This window comes from Engystomops pustulosus, chromosome 3, assembly GCF_040894005.1.
Source record: "Engystomops pustulosus chromosome 3, aEngPut4.maternal, whole genome shotgun sequence".
In the NCBI taxonomy this organism is placed as follows: Eukaryota; Metazoa; Chordata; class Amphibia; order Anura; family Leptodactylidae; genus Engystomops; species Engystomops pustulosus.
In genome coordinates, this window is record NC_092413.1 from 174,630,004 (window position 1) to 174,652,515 (window position 22,512).

The 22,512-nt window shown below is 40.0% G+C and overlaps 1 protein-coding gene across 2 annotated transcripts in view; it reads left to right on the forward strand.

The window, feature by feature from the left end:
• The first annotated feature begins 815 nt into the window (after window positions 1-815).
• Window positions 816-22,512, forward strand: part of TRPC1 (transient receptor potential cation channel subfamily C member 1) — a 67,604-nt gene continuing 45,907 nt past the window's right edge. The window contains exons 1-7 of one of the 2 annotated variants that reach the window (XM_072143070.1): window positions 816-1,257; window positions 11,391-11,545; window positions 16,282-16,356; window positions 16,585-16,686; window positions 17,140-17,342; window positions 19,193-19,324; window positions 21,989-22,184. In XM_072143070.1, coding sequence (XP_071999171.1) covers window positions 1,131-1,257; window positions 11,391-11,545; window positions 16,282-16,356; window positions 16,585-16,686; window positions 17,140-17,342; window positions 19,193-19,324; window positions 21,989-22,184 — 990 coding nt within the window. In that variant the 5' untranslated portion in view covers window positions 816-1,130. The remainder of the gene's footprint in view (window positions 1,258-11,390; window positions 11,546-16,281; window positions 16,357-16,584; window positions 16,687-17,139; window positions 17,343-19,192; window positions 19,325-21,988; window positions 22,185-22,512) is intronic. The other variant, XM_072143071.1, reaches the window with a different exon arrangement.

A 22,512-nucleotide genomic window follows, 5' to 3' on the forward strand; every position in this document is an offset into this window, starting at 1 on the left:
TAGGGTTCACAGTATGAGGGGGAGCTGATTGCTTTTAATAAGATGTTCTACCTAATGCTTGAATTACATTTTTTGAAGACATGTAACTGACATGCCCCTCTGAATGAGCCATAAAGCTATGTTGTTTTTATCCTTGTTCTATTAATTTTTTTTTAACTGATGGAACACTGACACATGAATATTAATGGCCCCATACACATGAACATATGTTCCACGCACCCTTGTAGAAGCTTGTCCTGTTTCTGGCAGTTTTTGTCGCTCAGTGTGAAAAATATAGACGACAAACGGTAGTCATCCGTGTGCTATCAGTAATTGCAGATCAGTGTATAGGTAACACAATTATAGGTGAAACCAGAGGGAGAAGTGGGAACTTTCTATGGTGGTAAAACCAATACTAGTACCTGGTATTACTAGGAACCAAGGAGCTCTGGCTTACTATCCTCCATCTATGCTAATGCAGGCCAATAGCGGGTACCAGTGGGAGAACAAATCCATGGCTGCTCTTAGCACTGACCTGCTTACACTAGGAAAATATTATATTCACTAAGGGGGATATGATATATTAAGCAGATATTATGAGCAGATAGTTATGATGTAAATAATATGTACATATAGCGTTTATGTTACATAATATAATAACACTTTTCCAGTATTTTGATCAGGATATTCTTATTATCATTTGTCAGCAAAGGAAGGATCCTCAGCTCCTTCTACTGAGTCACTAGCACATGCCTGAGTGGAGCTGAAGTGGTTAATCTGGGGATGTAATAATATCTGGCAGCAGTAAGCATTGTCCTGTGACAGCTGATGCAAAGCAACTCCTGAGGGAAAGCAGTGCACATCACTGACCATTCTGCACAAAGACCAATGAACGCACAAGCAAACGCCATGTAAGAGCCAATGATAAATCCCTGAGCACTGGCTGATAGAGACACAGAGCAACCAATGAGGCCCCACATTACATCCCAGCAGCACAGACCCCTGTACAGCTGGAGACTGTCATAGGAAGGAGTAGGAGGAATGTGATGGAGCAGAAGGCACAACAACACCACAACAAGGGAGAAAGCCACCTCTCCGACAGCTAGAGAGAAGTATAGAAGGACGAGGAATCCGATGGGAGAGCGCCCACCATGGCTGCTCTATATCAGAGCACTGACTCTTCCTCCCCAAATAAATTCCTGGCTCTAAAAGATGTCAGAGAAGTCAAGGAAGAGACCACTTTAGACGAAAAGCTCTTCTTACTGGCCTGCGAGAAAGGTACGTCACAGATAGGGGCTATATACATCTATCAACGGTATATAATATCTATCTGTAGTATCTATTAGTATCTACGTTATCTATCTACATCATAGCTATCTATCTACAGTATCTATATATATACAGTATTTACAGTATCTATGTATCTGTGGTATTTATCTATATATGCTATGGTATCTGTCTATATACAGTATCTACTTTTATCTATATACTTCATCTATAGTATATATCTTTAAATGGTATCTACATTATCTATCTATCTATCTATCTATCTATCTATCTATCTATCTATCTATCTGTATATCTATCTGTGGGTTAATCTATCGATTTATTCTATCTATCTGTTCATCTATATATCTTTCGAATAAATCTATATACATTATATAGAATTATTCTGTTTACTTATATAGCACATATCTGGTGGTGTTTCACAGAGAACATCTGGATTTTACTAAGATATATAGAGATCGATATAGATAGTTTTTACTTGGACCATTTTCATAGGAATTTAATAAACCTTTCTCTTGGGTCATGCAATGAAATAAGAAGCAAACAAGTCCAGGTGGGTTCTCAAATAAGCACATAGAAAATTACATAATTTGTCTATTTTCTAAGCATTCATTTGGAGCTGGAACAAAAGTTCAAATTGGTGCCCCCCTTTCCATATATAAAGGGGCATTCTGAGACAAATTCCAAGACCCTCACTACAGCCGTTGGCGGATGACACACAGGCCACAAAACCCGGATCAGTTGTTTTGGGACAAAATGTAGCACATGTCCGTGTACATGTAGCCTTTCCTCTATTACATTAGAGGATACCAAGGACAGGTCTCCCCTGTGAATTTGCTCTTGTTGGAGTTATCCTCTCTGTCATTTTTGGTTGTAGAAGTGGGCACATCTGTAAGAAGCGTGGCAGGTCTCCTACTGGTTTCTACCTTCTCATTACAAAGCAGGAATTAGGACTCAATGGGGCTTATTTACTGAGGGTCACCCTGCTCACTTTCAGTGGACTGTTTGCTGTTTTCGGTACTTGCACAGCTTTGACAGTTATTTAAGAGGGGTTTGCGCTGGGATTGTGTCGCAGGTGATGGTATTGTGGCGCAGCTGCACTGGCTTTCAGCTGACAGAAATCGGGGGCGGGCCATCAGACGATCCAACTGATTCAGACTGAGCGCTGGATTTAAGATTCAAATTGTGTCGCAAGACAATTCACTTACATGCACCAGGAAGAGGAAGGTGAACTCTATTGGACCTGAGCGGGGAAGCAACACATGCAGGATATCGGGCACACGTTCTTAGTGAATCGCGGCACAGTGCATTATCGTCTGACAATGCATTTTCTATGAACTCCAAGGAACAGGTAAGTAAATGTGCCCCATTTGGTTTTCTGGAGCTCAATCTTCACTGTAGTTCTCCTGAAAGACTTTAGACTGTTAGATACAAATTATGTAACTTTAGCCTTTAGGGTACATCTGCAGAGGAATGATAAATGCACATGTAATGGACCAAAACCTTTTAAACCTTAAAGGAAACCTACCACTTTAAAATGACCCTTCTGACCCACAAATACCTTAAGCTAGCTCAGGATGAGCTGATGCCGAACCATATTTTCAATTAAACCAGAAACCGCTGTATTTGTAGAAAAATGATTTTCTTGTGGTAGTAAAATCTGTCTTCGGCGCTTCTGTAAGCGTCATGCGGCGCGCACCCCGGACCCTGCTCCGCGGTAACGCTCTCGTCAGCGCCGCTCCCGTCACTAATTTTGCAGTGCCCGAGAGCCGGTGACGTCACCGAGCTCTCGGGCACACTAGCGCATGCGCACCACCTCCTCCCGGCGCGTCGCGGCCGGATCCCATTGCGCATGCGCGAAGTCCCGAAGCCTCGTAGTATCGCGAGGCTTCGGGACTTCACGCATGCGCAATGGGATCCGGCCGCGACGCGCCGGGAGGAGGTGGTGCGCATCCGCTAGTGTGCCCGAGAGCTCGGTGACGTCACCGGCTCTCGGGCACTGCAAAATTAGTGATGGGAGCGGCGCTGACGATAGCGTGACCGCGGAGCAGGGTCCGGGGTGCGCGCCGCATGACGCTTACAGAAGCGCCGAAGACAGATTTTACTACCACAAGAAAATCATTTTTCTACAAATACAGCGGTTTCTGGTTTAATTGAAAATATGGTTCGGCATCAGCTCATCCAGAGCTAGCTTAAGGTATTTGTGGGTCAGAAGGGTCATTTTAAAGTGGTAGGTTTCCTTTAAAGAAAATCAACCATTAAAATCAACCATGATAAACCAGGGACACTTACTCAGAGATCCAGGCACCATAACTGTGGTAATCATATTTTATTTTATATCCATGGTCTCCTTTCTTCTAAAATACACTTTTTTAATAATGTTAATGAGCCAGAAAGGCTCTGGGGTTGTTACCAATGCCCCTCTGTATTGCAGCTTGACAGACTGTTACATTGTGCAGGACACTTCCTCCTCCCTCTGTGTGAGATTACAGAAGGTAGAGGTAGGGGCAGTAGTGAGGGAGCAGGGTGAGGGGGAAACTTGCTCTTTAATAGTGTAAGGCCACATTCACACGTCCCCCATAGACGGCAATGGCCGCATGGAGTGACATGTCCTATCTTTTCCCCTGTACGGCCTGTACGCTATACATTTCAATGGAGAGGGGAGGGGCAGAGGAATGGCCGCCGGCCGTAGCCGTGCAGGCATACAGCACGTCACTGTGCATGTGGCCTAAGACCTTATGGTTTATTAGCATAATTAAAACTCTATTTTAAGAAGGAAGGAAGCCCTAAATAAGAATATGAGAATATTACAACAATGGTCCGAAGTCAACCTACCAGTGATGTGGCAATGTGCCCAATGTATTGTTCCTTATGACTTATATATCTACCCCTAGCTATAATATTATTATACTTTTATATTCATACAGTTGCATAGCTATAGGTGGTGCAGGGGCTGTAATAACACTAGGTGGTCTTAAGGTCCATCTTCCACATTCCAGTATTAGAAGTTTAACCTAGATGTCAGTAGATGGCACCCATATTTCTCTATTAACAGCACAATTCTGGTAATAGTGATTTATGCACTGGTAATACTGGTATGTAGTTCTGTCTTAGGATCTGTACATTACTTTTATACATTACTAAAATACAATCTGAAGCCTTAAAGGGAACCTGTCATCAGGAAGGTAATTTTTACATGATGAAAGGGAGGGCAATGAGTGAAAATGAGAGGAGAAATTGCGGAGAAGACAACTTGTGCTATGTGAACCAACACCCAGCTTCCCTGTGACTCACCACACACTGCTGGCACAGTGCCAGGTAATGTTAAAGAACTTATTAAAAAGCATTGAAATGATTCAAATACACAAGAAAGACATATTTGAAATCAACATGCCACAGGCTATTGGCTTCTGTTATCTTGTAAAAATGACCTTCCTGATGGCAGGTTCCCTTCATTTTCAGCATTTTCAGTTTTTACTTCTCATCTTCTAAGAGTTCTTGACATAACCAAGGAGAAAATCTGTGGCAAATATTAATTAATTTGTAACGCGAGCTATTTTTATTCTGGGAATTACATCTCATCACATGAAACGTAATTACTCTTCTCCAGGCACCAATGTACCAGTCATCCTGTAAAATTACAATTCTGTACAGATGAGAGGAGTTATCATGTTATTAATGGACGGATTTATGTATGTTCCATCAACAGTAAGAGGTGCAGATAGTAGTGTATGTCAGTGCCTTGGTGTAACTATTTATTTGGAAATATCTTTTCTTAGAAAAGTTACATTTGTTATTCTTTAGGGTACATTCACACGAATGATATCCGGCTGCGCACATGTTGTCGCACCGCACTGTGACCGTACATGGAGAAATATAGGACATGTCTTATACAGGCAGTCCCCTACTTAAGAACACCCAACTTACAGACGACCCCTAGTTACCAACGGACCTCTAGTAATTGTTAATTTACTGTACTTTAGCCTTGGACTACAATAAACAGCTATAAAAGTTATCAAAGGTGTCTGCAATTATTATTTATTTTTCATCCTGGTTCTTATGACAATCCAACATTTTTAAAATCCAATTGTCACAGAAATTTTTTTTGTCTGGGGCTACAATTATAAAGTACACAGTTCCGACTTACATACAAATTCAACTTAAAAACCTACAGAACCTGTCCTGTACGTCATCCGGGGACTACCTGTATATTGCCGTGTTATGGCACCGGCCCTGCGCTGCTCTATGGAGAGGGGAGAAGTGAGCAGTGCCCTTCTTCGCTCCAGGATGCTGACATGTGCTGACACATTTGTGTGAATGTACCCTTCCTCTGTTATTCTTTCTTACAAAGTGTGAATTAACTGTAAGAGTTTCTCATGTCCCTATACGGTGTCAAACTAGCTCTTCTACTTAGGGACACCTACCACTGACAAGGAAAATGTTACCACGCACTTAATAATAACAAACTTATAACAAACTTATAACAAACTTATAACAAACTTATAACAAACTTATAACAAACTTATAACAAACTTATAACAAACTTATAACAAACTTATAACAAACTTATATTCCACAAGAGTCCAAATTTAGAAAAAGGTTTGACTTGAGGTATGAAGGATCATGAATGAGGCTTAGGTTAATTTGTGTTGTGTTGGTTATAATATTGGTCTAAGCTGGATGGAGGCAAAATGGAAATGTTACAATTTCAGATGTCACCAGATCTATGGAGGAGCCATCACCTCTCCTGATCTGTGTGTTAGAGTAAGTTGTTCTATATTGCCTATGAGATAATATAAATGGAACATATTTATGTGGAAGTCTGTGTGTGAGGTTCTTCTGTTATTCTTCCTTAAAAATACATGAATAGGGCCAGTTGCCCACGGACGAAGTATCAAACATTACATTTTGACCGCAGTTTGGTTCTAGCATTTGGTCCCAATGCTATCCAAACCATCTGTTTTTTACAGTCATAGGGGCGCATGTATCACAGTGGGACACATTTACTTACCCGTCCATGCACGTTTTCCAAGGTGCGTTGCCCAACGAGAATGCACAGCTGCCACGATTCACTAAGATTGTGCGCCCAATTTCCTGCATGTGTCACTCCTCGCTCAGGTCCGCCGGAGTTCACCTTCCCGGTGTATGAAAGATTTTTCTAAAAAAAGTCACAACTTTCACATCTGGATTCAGGTGATAACTCAGGGAACACAGCCGAAAACTAGACAATGGGGAACTTTCATGTGAGACAGTTTTAAGCGCAAAAAAAGATGCAAGTGAGCACAAGCACCACGAAAAGTGTTAGAAATTAAAAAAAAAGGCAAGACAAAACTTTGATACATGTCCCCCATATTGTCATCCTGTTTGTGACAGATTTTCACATCTGAATTTCACAGCTCAGATCTACTTACTTGAAACATGAGCATGAAGAACTGATGGCATTAGCATGGTATCTTAGTAGGTTTTTTTCACCATTGACCTCAATGGGCGGGTTTCATGTACTTGATGTAGTGCATACTGCATTTTTCTCTCATAAGATGGGATCAGATAAATGGACTGTGAAATGAATCTGACATGGTGATTGAACATTTGGCTATCCAGGTTAGACTAGGCCAGAACTCATATGAGAAAATTGTTTAGGAACAAAGGACATAAGGCCGGCTTACAGAGAGAACTGAGTACACTGTTTGAGATATCATGTACCAGAATGCAGTGATCACTAAAATGTTCTATGTAGATCAGAGGATTTTAAATGGATCTTTCATGTATACAGAAAATTATATCTAATGCTATTTACTATATCAGACATTTCTAGAACAGTAACCAACTCCTAAATTGTCATGTATCACCATTGACTTCTGTGTATTATCATGTACAGTCTGCAGGGTGATAATACTCTGCACAGCACCTATATGGACCTTGTATCTGGAATCTATAGGGTGACCTTATGGCTATTTGTTTTAGTTGAGTTTGTATAGTGATAGCACACACCTGTTCTTGTGATTAGTAAAAAGCGAAATTACCTACAGCATTCATCTGCGGATCAATAGTGATGCTATTGTATGTGAGGTGGTTGTATGTCAGGGCTGCTTTTTATCCTAGTTCTGCTCTGGCCAGCCAGTATCTGTAGATAGAATAGAAGGATTTCTCTGTGTATATGGAAATATCATTATCAGTATCAATAATTCTATTCCTCCTATAGTCATCCTCTCCGTAAAATATGTTGGTTCCGCAGGGGCTTAAAGGTGGACTGCCCCTGAGGGGGTCCTCTGATCTGGGTCCGTCTATATTAGCCAGAGTAGAGAACCAATGCAAAGTGTTTTGGAGAACTTGTCATGACATGTATTGCATATACAGTAGGAACCTAAATTATACATTTTATCCATAGACCAAGTTCCCAAATACCTTAAAGGGTTAAGCCTGCACAATCCATGAATCTATGAGCAAGAAGTGACATTGTAGAGAGCTACCAAACATTGAGTGTCCCCTGCTAAGAGATTTACATGTAGATTTACTTGTGGACAGGTACTAAACGTGCACAAATCTATAAGGAATTATGTCAGGTGAAAAAAAAACTGTAAAAAACAAATCTGAGCCCTAATATATAGGAAAATAACATGTAAGGGTTTGTTTTTTGCACTATGGGTTGTAGTATCTAGTGTCAGTTTGGATGTTATGCCTTTTAAATGTATTTTTTTGGGAATATAACAGAAAACTAATTTACAACTATTTTCTTATTGCTTTATTATGTAATTTTCAAGATGTAAATTATTTTAATAGTAAAGGATGTTAATATTCAATATGTTTTCCATTTTTTCTCTAAACTAAGTATACTGTCATTAAGAAATTACCGTATATACTCCAGTATAAGCCGACCCAAGTATAAGCCATAAGCCGAGGGTGGTAATGCATTGCTTACAGGCTCCCCATTATATAGCCTGCCGGACCCTGCCCCATAGTGTATAGCCAGCATCCCCCCAATATATAGCCTGCCAGCCAATATCCTCCAGTATATAGCCAGCCCCCTGCCCCAGTATGTAGACAGCCCCCTGCCGCAGTATATAGCCAGCAGCGGGGGAAGCCGGAAAGGTGAGTTTTGATATATTTTTTGACTCGAGTATAAGCCGAGTTTGGGGTTTCATCACATTTTTTGTGCTGAAAAACTAGGCTTATACTCGAGTATATATGGTAGCTATTTTAGTTTTTTTTACATTTTCAGTATATGTTGTTTGAACTTTTTAAAAATACTTTAATATATGTTATTTGAACTTTTATTGAACTTTCCCACTAGAGGATGCAGATATTATACACTGTGGTACAGAAAGACTGCAGTGCATTAAACACGCTCACATTATACACTATTTAACTCTGCCTCCACATAGCTGCAAATAAGGGGCTCCTCCACTGCTCAAAACCCTTAGATGACCCACTAAATATTGATTGAAGCATCTAAGAGAATGAACATTCCTAATCAGTGTCTCTGAGCTAGAGCCACCTTAAAGTGTACCTGGGAGGGGAGGGGGGAGGAGAAGCTGCAGCAGCAGGTGTGCTGTGTCTCATGCACTATTCCACTCCTCCTCACATCCCCCTCCTTCCCCTTCCTGCTCAATGCACATGACAGGAAGTTGGATAAGTGTGGAGGAGAGAGACAGGCTGCTATAGCTGTCCCTCCCCACAACCCCCTACCTCTGGGACTACCCACACGCTGCTGGCAGGGAGCCAGGTAATATAAAATAAACTATTAGTAACTGAAAAAAATATTCAGAATGCTGACAATGGCATTTTAAAGGGAAGATCCTGGATAAAAACATTTTGTGGACATTAGCATGGGATATCTAAAAACGTATAGTCTGTACATCAGATAAGGTACTGAACCAATTTATTTGGTACGGTGGTGGGGTTTGCCTGTGCCACTGTATGTATCTGACAAAGGCCTTGGATCACAGCCATGTACAATAACTACTTTATTGATATAAATTAACAAAAAAAAGTCTTCATCGACATCATCTGTGACAAACACAGTCTAGCGGGGTTAATGATGTAAAAATATCACTGCACATCCCATCTCCCATATATATAAACACTTTCCTCTAAGCTTTTATGTGCAGCATTGCCCTATTCAGTGTTACCTCTCTACTTTCTCCTGTTATGCAGCGATGCTGTTGTACTTGTTTATTGCTGTATACGACCCTTAGGACATGCTCATTAAAGTTCTTTATTCAATTCACCCTCCCATCATGGTTAACCACTATATGCTGTCCTCAGGGGAAATGGCCGCTATGCATGGCATGATGACTTAGATCCTCTGGGGGATTTTTTACTTTAAAAAATTGCGCCACAATTCTCGCCCTTATTTATTACTGATCAAAACAGCTGTACAGACTAGGGGGATTGCATATTTATGGAGTTAGATATCGATATCATGAAATGATTTGCAGGAAAAATCTATTCTAAAAAATGGCCTTCCTGGTGAGTTTTTTTTTTTCTCAGGTTTTTTTAAGGGGGGGGGGCATAATAGGCAAACATTTTTGAGTACACAAAATGTCTTAGGAAAGTATTAATGCTTTGACTCAAAAATTGTTGATAAAAGCTCGAAATCCATTTCAGCTAGATGGATATGTAATAGCGGAGTAGTCAATGTTCAATAATGTGTGGTTTCCTTCCTTTAAGTAGGTAGATCTTTCTTGCAGTATCCAGCCACATCCTGTCAAGTGTTGCAATTATCCTCTTAAGTAGCAGTCTTTGCAGCTAAGTTGATGTCCTTCAAAGACTCTGTCCATCTCTATACATGTGAGGGCCTCTGCCCTGGTAACATGAGAATGTGCTTGGACCTACACTTGTGGATGTAAAGTCCTGGACCAGCTGGACTATGGTCTTGTCTATGACCTTAGCCTGAAAATGGGCACCCTTTGTGATGTTGTCGCTCCAAGTAACTGTTGTCACTTTTTTGCTTTATAGTAGATGACCATAATTCACAAATGTTCATGCTTCCTAAGTGGACAGATGGGAATCCCTGACGTTAATTGATTTGCCATCATGTTGATTAAAGGAAACCTCTAATTAGGAAGGTCATTTCTGCATGATGACAAGTTCCAATAGCCTCTGGCATGTTAATTCAAAAAATGGGGGTCATTTACTAAGGGCCCGAATCGCGTTTTTCCGACGTGTGTCCAAAAATTTCCGATTTGCGCCGATTTTCCCTGAATTGCCCTGGGATTTTGGCGCACGTGATCGGATTGTGGCGCATCGGTCCCGGCATTCACGTGATGGAAACCTGGGGGCGTGGCTGTACGAAAACCTGACAGATTCGTAAAAACCGCTTGACATGCGCTTACCTGCACCCGTCCCGGCTTGGTGAAGTTCAGTGCACTCCGACGAACTTCAGCGCAGCAGCGACACCTAGGGGACGTCGGAGTAACTACCTTAGTGAATTCCGGCAGAACCCGAATCCTCCACAGAGAACGCGCCGCTGGATCGCGAATGGACCAGGTAAATAAATCTGCCCCAATGCCTTTGTTGTGCATCTGAATAATTTTAAACATTACCTGGCATCTTTAACATTACCTTGCTCCCTGCCAGCAGTGGGTAGTTTGTCCTGAGTGGAAGCAAATTAGATGACAATTGCTGGCTGCAGTGAGCTGATGTATGTAAGGGGAAGGAGAATGGGAGAATTAAATGTAAATTAAAGCATTGTCTATGTTATAGCGTGGCTGTTCAGTGCATCTCTATTTTCTGTGAATGGAAAAATATAAAGACAAGATGACAGGTTGCAGACCGTACCATTCCTTAATCATAGAATGTAGGCGTCTCAGACCTTAACCGTCCTTATCCATAGCCTAAAGTCTATCGCTAATACTGATAAGGTCCGAAATTTGTCAATTTGTTTGTTATTTTTTCCATTTTTTGCTACTTTTTATGCTGTCATCTGTCTAATATAGCATGCAGCAGATATTTTGAAGGAACATGGAGTTCAGACCTTCCTTCTTCCATATGAAATACCCTGGGGTCGGCGTATCGGCACTTGTCGACCTTGACTTGTGAATTGAAATCCACTCTGGCCTAAATACTAATTTCTAATGTCATTCTAATGTCTAATGCATTATTTTTCATCTCTTTTGTTATAGGTGACTATTATATGGTTAAAAAGCTCTTGGAGGAAAACAGTTCAGATGAATTAAATATTAATTCAGTAGATGTCTTGGGAAGAAATGCTATTACAATATCCATCGAAAATGAGAACCTGGACATCCTACAACTTCTTTTGGACCATGACTGTCAGGTATAAGTAGTTATATTGTGTACAGCTTCTACATATTGTATATAATGTACATCACAGCCTGGTTGCCATTTCTATTTTACTTCATACATCCATATTTTCTCATTCTCAGAATTTTTTTTATAATAGTCTTGGAGATTAGTCCGCACAGCAGTGGGATGGATAACGTAAGCTTCCTCTTTGTGATGCAGATTTTCTGTGTTAGGTTTTCATATAATCCCCAGCATGTTTCAGCTGCTTATGAGATAATACTGTGTCTCTCTTATCCATTTTATCATTTTGTTGACATTTCCAATATTTTCTCCATGTCTCACATTTAGATACTATATATTTTTTGATCCGTTTAGATGTTTTTGTAGGGCGCAAAAACAATGGCTGAATCTTATGGTTAGGAATTATAGAAGGTTAACACATGACAAGGTCAACAACACTTCAGTAGTTCAATATTAGCTACAAGCCAAAATTTCCGAAGAGTATTATGTAGGGGGATCGCTACAGTGGTAAAAGATCCAATGCACATGTATCACACTTACAGTAATGCCCACTCCCGTACACAACCCCCTCACATTTGGTTGTGCCAATAACAACTTTACTGACGGTATATATAGCTACAGACAACACCGGAGAAATCCCTACTTGTTACATCCAGTGACTGCAGTTGACGTGTCCTCCATCTTCTAACTTAGGCCCAGTATCACCACATCTTATCTTCCTCATTGTCCCTACATCTTGGTTTGCTGACTGAGTTATCCTGGTGCTGCCCATTACACTCTGCCCAAATACTGTAAGGCTGCGCTCACATGTTTGCCTTGCATTTAAAGAATACAAGATACCATGTGCTTGGTACTGAACTCATGCGTTTCACTGGAAATGCATATGTGATCAAACCGAGGCCTGCCCTAGTGCCATGTGTGAACACGCCCCCAGTAACCTGCCCCACACAGTTACCCCCAGTAATATGCCCCACACAGTTACCCCAAGTAATGTGCCCCACACAGTTACCCCCGGTAATGTACCCCACACAGTTTCCCCCAGTAATGTGCCCCACAGAGTTACACCCATGTTCTCCCCCTACCTTAGCCCCTATCATGTTTACCCCTCAGTAGTGAGGTAGTGCAGCTCTGTGTACTGCTTTCCCCTGCAGGTCATGTGATCATGACATCATCACAGGTCCTTTAGCCTCCAGGTAGTAATATTCTCTCGGAGGCTACAGGTCCTGTATCATGATCTATGTCCTGAGGGCACAGATCATGATGAGAGTGGGAAGGAATGTCCAGACAGTGGGACAAATGTCCTACTGACCCGGCGAGATCCGCGGCTTCAACCAAAAGATTCAGGGAACAGGCCCCGTATGTTTTGACCTAACGATGACCTTGTATTATGTATGGTTTCCAATCATGGTTATTTGGATTGGTGAGGGTTATCGCAGTGTGCATTTAAAGGGACAACATCACCAACTTACTCCAATAAACTACCAGCCTCCTCAGGTAGGGTATGTACGGTAATAGAATTTCTAGAATTTCCTCCTTGATGATAACTCTCCAATATTTACTAAAAATAAAATCACCTCCAAAGTCAAGTGAAAATAGGCAGAGAAGAGACTTTTGTTTGATATATTTTGTTTCAGTGACCTTTTGAGGTTAGAGGGGTTGCATCATTCAGATTTTCACATGAGGGGATATGTAAAAGGTAGAACCATGGTTCTGGTAAAAAATGTAAATTGTGGTTCTGTGTGTCTATAATACCATTTAAAATACACAGGGGCATATCTACTAATTTGGCTTGGTCTTTTCCTTTCTTTTTTGTGACGTTTCATGGTGCATGTGAAATTTTTGCACCTAGACAATCTTCCTTTAAAGTTCACCATTCTATCAAAGTCATCACCTAAATCCAGATGTAAAACTTGTGACTTTTTAAAAAAGTCGCAAAAAGTTGCAAATTTTGGCACAAATCCATACCTGTCCCCTACCAGACATAGAAAATAGATTACAGTTGTTGTGTTGCGCGTTGTGGAGACTTTTTGTGACTTTTGTTTTAAAAAAGTCACAAATTCACTAAAAACTCCACAAATTACACATGTATCAATAAAGAAAAACTATATAAGATATGTGTAACCACCAGAAAAGCTAAACAAAACAAGGATCTTTATCTGCAACTCCCATTCCTAACTACAGGCAGTCCCCGGGTTACGTACAATATAGGGTCCGGAGGTTTGTTCTTAAGTTGAATTTGTATGTAAGTCGAAACTGTATATTTTATAATTATAGATCCAGACAAAAAATTTTTTTGCCCCAGTGACAATTGGAGCTTAAACATTTTTTGCTATAATGGGACCAAGGATTATCAATAAAGCTTCATTACAGACACCTTACAGCTGATCATTGCAACCTGGGACTATAGTAAAGCATTCAGAGAGCATCACCAGAGGTCAGAGGGGTCTGTCTGTAACTATGGGTTGTCTGTAAGTCGGGCGTCCTTAAGTAGGGGACCGCCTGTATGTCTTTAACTATCTGTACCTATAGTTCTGTAGCTCACAGAACCACCTGATGCATTGTGAAAGATAGGATTCTCATCTTTACTATAACACCAGATGGTTCTAGGTAGTGTAGAGCACAAAGGAAGGGCCCCTGAAGTGACACTCCTCTTCTTGCCTCTAAAAGTAATAGTAATTGTGTATTTAAAGGACATCTTCTATCAGTTTTACTGATGATAGATGTGTCCTTCTGACCAGTTCCTGAGGAATTATTTTCCTCAGGACTTCTCTTATTGTGAATGTGTGCACTGAGATTTCAGCAATATAGAGTTATAAACATTTCTCCTCAGAGAACCTCATTTGTTAATTTCATTGCAAAGCGAGGGATACCGAAAACTCAAGTATGGGTGGTGCTCATGTGGGGTTCTCACCCCAGCTTTATCAATTGAAGAGCATGGCACATACTACTGCCTATCTCTTCTATTCCTTTATTTACATAAATGTCGAAAGTTTTAAGCCTTCACCAAGAGATAGATATATATATATATATATATATATATATATATATATATATATATATATTACACACACAATTCCATCTACACAGAAACCAGATCAAATTTGGCCTTGGTCATCACAACCTTTGTGTGAGATATTATACATGGAGAAGCGAGGGATGATGAGGACTCAGAACGCCTCATCTTTTAATTTATTCACTTCCCTGTTCCTCTACCAGTCCCCTCCATCCACAGTGCATAGAAAAGGTGATGTCAGGGACATCATAATGTTGAGTGAATAAATTAAAAGATAAGGCATTCTTAGGCGCTCTGGTCACACAGCCGGAGAGCCCCAGATTGATTAGCATAATTTTATAACTCTATATTGTCAAAATCCTGGCTTATAGGTTTATATTGAGAAAAATAGTTACCTGGTTATTAGGACAAGTCTACCATCAGTAAAACTTTAAGGTTGTTTTTAAGAGATTATCAAGTCCTTAGCATAAGTCATCAATATAAGATATTGGGGGTTCAGTTTCCGGTTTAGCTTTCCAGCTGTTTGAAGGGATCTTCTCGTTGTCCGTCAGTCACACTGTTATGCAGTTTTATTTAATTTGGCTGACTACTGCTAGTAAATGAGATAGAGCTATGTATAGTGCCAAACATAAAATATAAAATACATTCCTTCTCAAGGTAATGAAGGCGTCACAGCCAAATCAAACACCTGCAATATAATATTGATAATCTATACTCATCATAGTTCATTAGTATTAAAAGGTTTAGAGATTTTTACATTAGTGTCTGGGTTTAGGGATTTTTACAAGGCCTTGAGGTAAAGGGGTGATGGGTGGCACCGTGCTGAGCGGGAGGGCCAGAGTGGCAGTCCCGGGTTACATTCAAGGTAGGTTCCATAGATTTGTATGTAATTCAAAACTGTATCTTTAATATATAATTTAATATATATAAAATACAGGCAGTCCCCGGGTTACATATAAGATAGGTGTCAAAGGTTTGTTCTTAAGTTGAATTTGTATGTAAGTCATAACTGTATATTTTACAATTGTAGATTTTTTTTGCCCCAGTGACAATTGTAGTTTCAAAAGTTTTTGCTGTAATTGGACCAAGGATTATCAATAAAGCTTCATTACAGACACCTTACAGCTGATCATTGCAGCCTGGGACTATAGTAAAGCATCCAGAGAGCTTCATCAGAGGTCACAGTGGGCAGAGGGGTCCGTCTTTAACTAGGGGTCGACTGTAAGTCGGATGTCCTTAAGTAGGGGACCGCCTGTATATGTAAAATTGTAAAACTCCTAAATTCATGAAAAATGCTTTACTGCTTTTTACTGTGTTTTGTTACCCAGAAAGATACATTATTAGCAATTTTTCAATGACTGGATACCCTTTAGGAGTTTAAGACTTAAGACTTGTCCGTGAATGTAGTTCAGCTAACCAGGGGTCTTCTTGATTTTCACTTTCACAATAGCTATGCCATTAATAATCCTTCAGGTTTTGGGCTGATCCCGCAGATCTAATAATTCACTATGTTATTGTGTTTGGTATCAATGTATTTTTCTGAACGGATAAAGTCTCCTCATCTTTACTGTGTCTCTCCAGTTGACAAGGACTTGTAAAGTTTTAGGCATAATCTATAACCATACATTGTGCACATCAGTTTGACATTATGATCGTGTGTTTACCCCTTCCATTTCTCATTATGTCTTTCTTCATGTCTCATCCATTGTCTTCTCTTGTCATGCCTCCTCAAGTGTCGTCGTATATGGGGTAGGAGGTGGTCTCCTTTTGTGAGCCCTGATGATGTCAATGACGTAGAGGGCTCTTTGGTAAGTTTTAGATGGGTGTTTCGATTTGTTTTATTATTATTACCATAATTTTTTTCTGCCTCCCTAATCATCCTTTTGCAACTTAATGCCCAATATATGTTTCAGCTTTTAGTTATGTAAAAAAAGTTTTCATAAGGTGAATTAGTAAATATGCACAAATACTGGGGAATCAAATGATACAATTATAAGTTCATGGATTTCATTACTATACACACAATTTTTCCACAGTCCACAGATGCATTGCTGGTGGCAATAGACTCTGAAGTGGTGGGAGCAGTAGATATACTACTGAATCATCGTCCAAAATGGACTACAAGGCCAACAATTGTGGTAGGTGTCAATGTAGCCACATGAATAAATGTGCTAAGTATTAGATTTTTAGTCAGCAGACGATTGTCTTCCATTGAAAGTTAAAGAAAGTTATTTTCATGTCATTATTTCCATCAGAAGTGACACAAAACAGATGCTCTCCAAGCTCCATTCCAGGCCCTTACTAAAAACAGATCAGTTTTGCATTTGCAATAAAAGTAATGGCATCCAGGTCTGAAGTTAATAAAATTGTAAATCTCAAATATGTGCAATTTCAGAGACAAATTTGTTACTTGGTAATAAACTTACCCTGGGATGGGAGTCATATATTTCCTAATATCAGGAATAAAAATATTGAATGTTATAACATTACTTGCATTGTCGTTATAATCCACTTTAAATTTAGTAGAAAATATGAGCATTTTGTATTATTCATAGATTCAATGTTTCTTTAACATCTGCTTCACATTTTAGAAACTCATGGAGCGTATACAGAACCCAGAATATTCTACAACTATGGATGTGGCTCCTGTTATCTTAGCTGCTCACAGAAACAACTATGAGATCCTGACAATGCTCTTAAAACAAGACGTCTCTCTTCCCAAACCTCATGCCGTAGGCTGTGAGTGTACCCTGTGTACAGCCAAGAATAAGAAGGACAGTCTGAGGCACTCCAGGTTAGGACTGTCAGAGATAGATGGGAGATTTCATGGTGGCTGCCTCTGTGCTCTTAAAGGGTTTGCTCATTTGCATACATCTAGCTCCTTACTGCAAAAATAATTGGTAACATAACTGAATGCTATCAAATCACCCCACGTGTAAAAAGAACATTGGCCCACGTTTACTAAAAACAGTGCAAACTGTACTATGTGCAGTTGCCAGTCTAGTGTGCAGAGGGTGTAGTGTGTAGTGCGCAGCCGCGCCACAATTGTGTCACGTGCGCCAAAAATGTGTCTCAGGCACTTCCTAAATACCTGTGCAAACAGTTTGGACTAGAAAGAACGTACAAAGTCAGCCAGAAAACTGGCACAACCTTTAGTAAATGTGGGCTGTTGTAAATGGAACATTCTAGAAAAACCTTTCCTGTGTCCTAGTGATCTTCTATATAACATAATTTTCATGTCTATGCATACTTCTAGGTGAACCATGTGACATGCATACTGGTGCAACCTATTTCTTTTTCCTACACTTCAACATGCAATGGCACTCTCAGGGGCGTAACTAACAGCCATAGCAGCTACTATGGGGCCTGATGTATTAGGGGGCCAACTGACCTGTCACATTACAGAATGGAGAATGTGCACCATTGTATACATATTGGGGGTCATTTATTACTGCCCTTCAAATGGAAAACTGGAGGTGTTTTTTTTGCTTTCTGCGTCTCTTGCACCTTAATTTATAAAGTGTTGGCACCAGAATATTGGTGTTTTATGACACTCTCAACATTTTTTGGTGGCGCAAAATTGTGACACTGCTTGTGAAACCAACAGTTTTCTGGCGCTTCTATTTTTCCGACTTATTTTGTGGCGCAATTTGTAGTACAGAATTCATGCAAGTCTAGGGAGTTCTAAACCTACTTCCCACCGGCCACGCCCCCCTTCACGGCCCTCTGGCGTGGAGGGGGTGGAAAGAGAATAATATTCGCAAGTTCTAGCAAGTTCTAGCAATAGTCGCAATCGATTATTGCGACTATTGCCGGGCTTCTTGGCCACTGGCATGGCGCAGATATGTGAATATGACTGCATACATGTATATATGCGTACATAAATGTGTGCATATGAGCATATACCAGTATGAGTATGAAAGTGTATAATTGTGTGTGGATCTGTAAACGTGTGTACACAAATATGTGTATATTTTTTAAGGGGTAAGGAGACCTCATGCAAATCTCTACTATGGAGCCCTGCCTCATGTCTACTATGGGGCCCAGCCTCTCCTAGTTACGTCCCTCGCCAATTTACACAATGATTGATCCCGTCCATAGAAATAAAGTGTGGTAACAAGAAAGTTTATTTGCATGTAGATAAAAACTGCCTTTTCATTAACCCTTCGATGATTGGTTAACGTAAAATTGCGATGAAGAAGGCTAAATGCAGTTACCTGTTAGGTATTCTGGTCGAAACCCCACTGCAACAATTATATTTATAATGGTGACCTTCTTGACATCATCATGGGAGCTTAAAGGTTGCTGGGAGAATGGAACAGGCTTTACATTGTATAAGAAATCAGGTCCCCTAGGGTTCAAGCACCCTAGGGGCCCGAAAATAATAACATTATTAATAAAGATTTTTCATATGAGTTCAAATCACCCCCCCCCTTCTCTAAAGTGCGGGGTTAAAGCCAAAGATTACTGGCGAACAGGATAGATATGTCTTAGAGCTTATAAAGTGTCCTATGTAATGCTGGTTTTACCTAGTATATCTGTCTGTTTTACAGTATAAGCCAGTTACAACACAACGTATTCTGTAGAATAATATCTATTTCATTACATCTATAAATATATGTGTGTCCCCTTTGTGTGTTGCAGATTTCGTCTTGATATTTACAGATGCTTGGCCAGTCCAGCCCTCATCATGTTAACGGAAGAGGATCCTATTTTACGTGCATTTGAGCTCAGTGCGGATTTGAAGGAACTGAGTCTTGTGGAGGTAGAATTTAGGTTAGCAACAAGAAATTACTCTGTTTTATGCAGAATCAGCACAGGGGCGTTACTAGTAAGCATGGGGCCCTAAAGCAAAGCTAGAAGTGGGATTCCCAAAATAAAATCACACATTTCAAGAGGCATAGATAATGCACACCGTGATGTCATAGTACAGGGATAATACACACAGTGATGTCACAGTACAGGGATAATAAAGAGGGATACATAGAAAATAAAGAGAGTGATTTCACAATTACAGGCAGTCCCCGGGTTACATACAAGATAGGGTCTGGAGGTTTGTTCTTAAGTTGAATTTGTATGTAAGTCGAAACTGTATATTTTATAATGGAAGTTCTAGACATTTTTTTTTCTTTTGCCCCAGTGACAATTGGAGTTTCAAAATTTTTGGTGTAATTGGACCAAGAATTATCAATAAAGCTTCATTACAGACATCTTACAGCTGATCATTGCAGTCTGGGACTATAGTAAAGCATCCAGAGAGCTTCACCAGAGGTCACAGTGGGCAGAGGGGTCCGTCTGTAACTATGGGTTGTCTGTAAGTCGGGTGTCCTTAAGTAGGGGACCGCCTGTAAATGGATAATAAACAGAGAGGTCACAGTACAGGATAATACACACAATGGCCCAAATCTATTAAACTGGCTGCACCAGTTTTCTGTCCTACTTTGCACTAGAAATAACGTCTTTGGAGCTTGCACATTTATTTATAAAGCCCCTGCGCAGGTTTTGTGTTGTGGGTGCTCTGTGTCCGTCTAGACTGTGCAAAAAATGTGCATCTAAAGGGGCATGTTAGTGCTTAGTCGGAGTTTGCAACACATTTAATACAGTGTCTCGACAGAATTGTGTCGCACGTTGTTTGTTAATCCCTTAACAAGGTGTGATGTATTAGTACGTCACATTCCGTCTGGCAAAGTTTGGAGAGAGTTCATGGGCTGAGCCCTCTCCAAACCCCGAGGTTGTTTGCTGCATATTGCAGCAAACACCAACCTGTAACACCTGCGATCAATGCTAGCACCGATAGTGGGTGTTTACATTACTTTCGAGCAGCAAAGATTGTCACTCCCTGTGATGTCAGGCATCTGGTCACAAGACAGCCAAAGACCCTAGGCTGTCTGAATTTAACTATTTCATTAAAATGTGCGATTTGCACATTGGAATGAATGTTGAGGAAAATCCCCAAATACTGCCAGGGTTAAAGTACCCTAGGGAGTCTGAAAAATAGTAAAAAAGTTTTACATTTAAAAAAAAAAAAACCCCTTTCCCTACAACTGTTATAAATAAACAGTAAAAATCATAAACATGTAAGGTATCAAGGCGCCCCAAAATGTCCCGGTGTTAAACCCTGTAACCGAAAATAGTGCAAAGTTGAAAACGCCACTTTTTTGCCTTTTTGCAAACTATAAAAAATTTAATAAAAAGTGATCAAAAGTCCGTACAGTCATCAAAATGGTAGCATTGAAAACGCCATAACATTTGGCAAAAAATGACTTCAGACACAGCTCTGTACACTGGAGTATGAAAAAGTTATTAACGCCAGGGCAAAATGAAAAAAAAAAATTTATGTACAGGAGGTTTTAATTTTTGTGAATATATGAAAACACTTTAAAACCTATATAAATTTGATATCCCCGTGATCGTACCGACCCAAATAAAAAGGAGACATGTGATTTGTGGAGCACAGTAAAAGCCGTAAAATCCTAGTCCACAAGTAAATGGCGCAAATGCATTTTTTTTTACCAATTTCACTGCAATTGGAAATTTTTTCCCGCTTCCCAGTACACAGCATAATTATTTAATACTGTCACTATGAAGTGCAATTTGTTATGCAGAAAACAAGCCCTCACACAGCTCCATACATGGAAAAATAAAAAACTTATAGATTGTTGAAGGTGGGGAGTGAAAAATGAAACCACAATGAAAAATGGTCATTAAGGGGTTAAAGGTGCACCAGCAGGGCGTAACTTGAGGGGGTGCAGAGGGCGCGGTCGCAAGAGTTTTAGGGGGCTGTTACTTTCCCATATGAGGAGACTAGTATTAAAAACCATAGATTATCTTAGGTGACCTGGTACAGACTTTGCACTGGGGCCCGTCAACTTGCCACTGTGCACCAGAAAAAGATGGGGCACACTTTCCGAGCAGCACAGGGTGCGCCAAAATTAAAGAGATGTCACAGTACAGAGGCAATAAACACAGTGATATCGCAGTACATAAACAATATACAATGTTACAGTACAGGGATAATACACACAGTGATATGACACAACACAAGTATAGGACACACAGTGATGTCACAAAGCAGATATAATACATACACTAATGTGACAGTATAGAGGTAATACACACAGCAAAGTCACAGTACAGAGATAAAAGGCACCCCAGCTGTCACAAACATACAGAGATATCTCCATAGTAAAATATGGTACAGCTAAGGAAAAATGTGAATGCAGCTTTTCAGTCTCTGCTGCTATGTCTGCTACCCTAGTAGTCTAGTAGTTATGTCCATAAAATGTCCTGTGTATTACTATGCTTGTAACAAAGTTGTTAACATCATAATTGTTGCACATTTAGCACTCAATACGTGAACAGGTTCTAAGTGCATTGTAAGATTTTGATTTACCACTTTATAGACCACATTTATCATGTACAAACATGTGAATCTTTTAGAAATGATTATGAAGAGCTCGCCCAGAAGTGTAAGACCTTTGCTAAGGACCTGTTGGCTCAAGCCAGGAATTCTAGGGAGCTGGAAGTGATCTTAAACCATCAATCGAGCGATGAACCAGTGGACAAGAGAGGACTTTTAGAAGAGCGGATGAACTTGAGCCGCTTAAAGCTGGCGATAAAGTACAACCAAAAAGAAGTAAGTATAGCCAAGAAAACACCACAATAAGTAAAAAAAAACATCTCAGCAGTGAAAGGGTCCATTTCCACTACAGTGTAGATAACTGACCCTCAATTTCTCTGGGAAACTACATACATGCATCTCAAGAAATTAGAATATCAGCAAAAAGTTATCAATTCAAAAAGTGAAACTCATATATTATATTAACACAAAAATGAACTTTTGCAAGTGTTACCAAGTGTTTATTTATGTTACCGTTGATGATTATGGTTTACAGCCAAGAAAAACCCAAAAGTTATTGGCCCACATTTATTAGAGCGGTATTCCCACGAAGACAAGTTTCTTA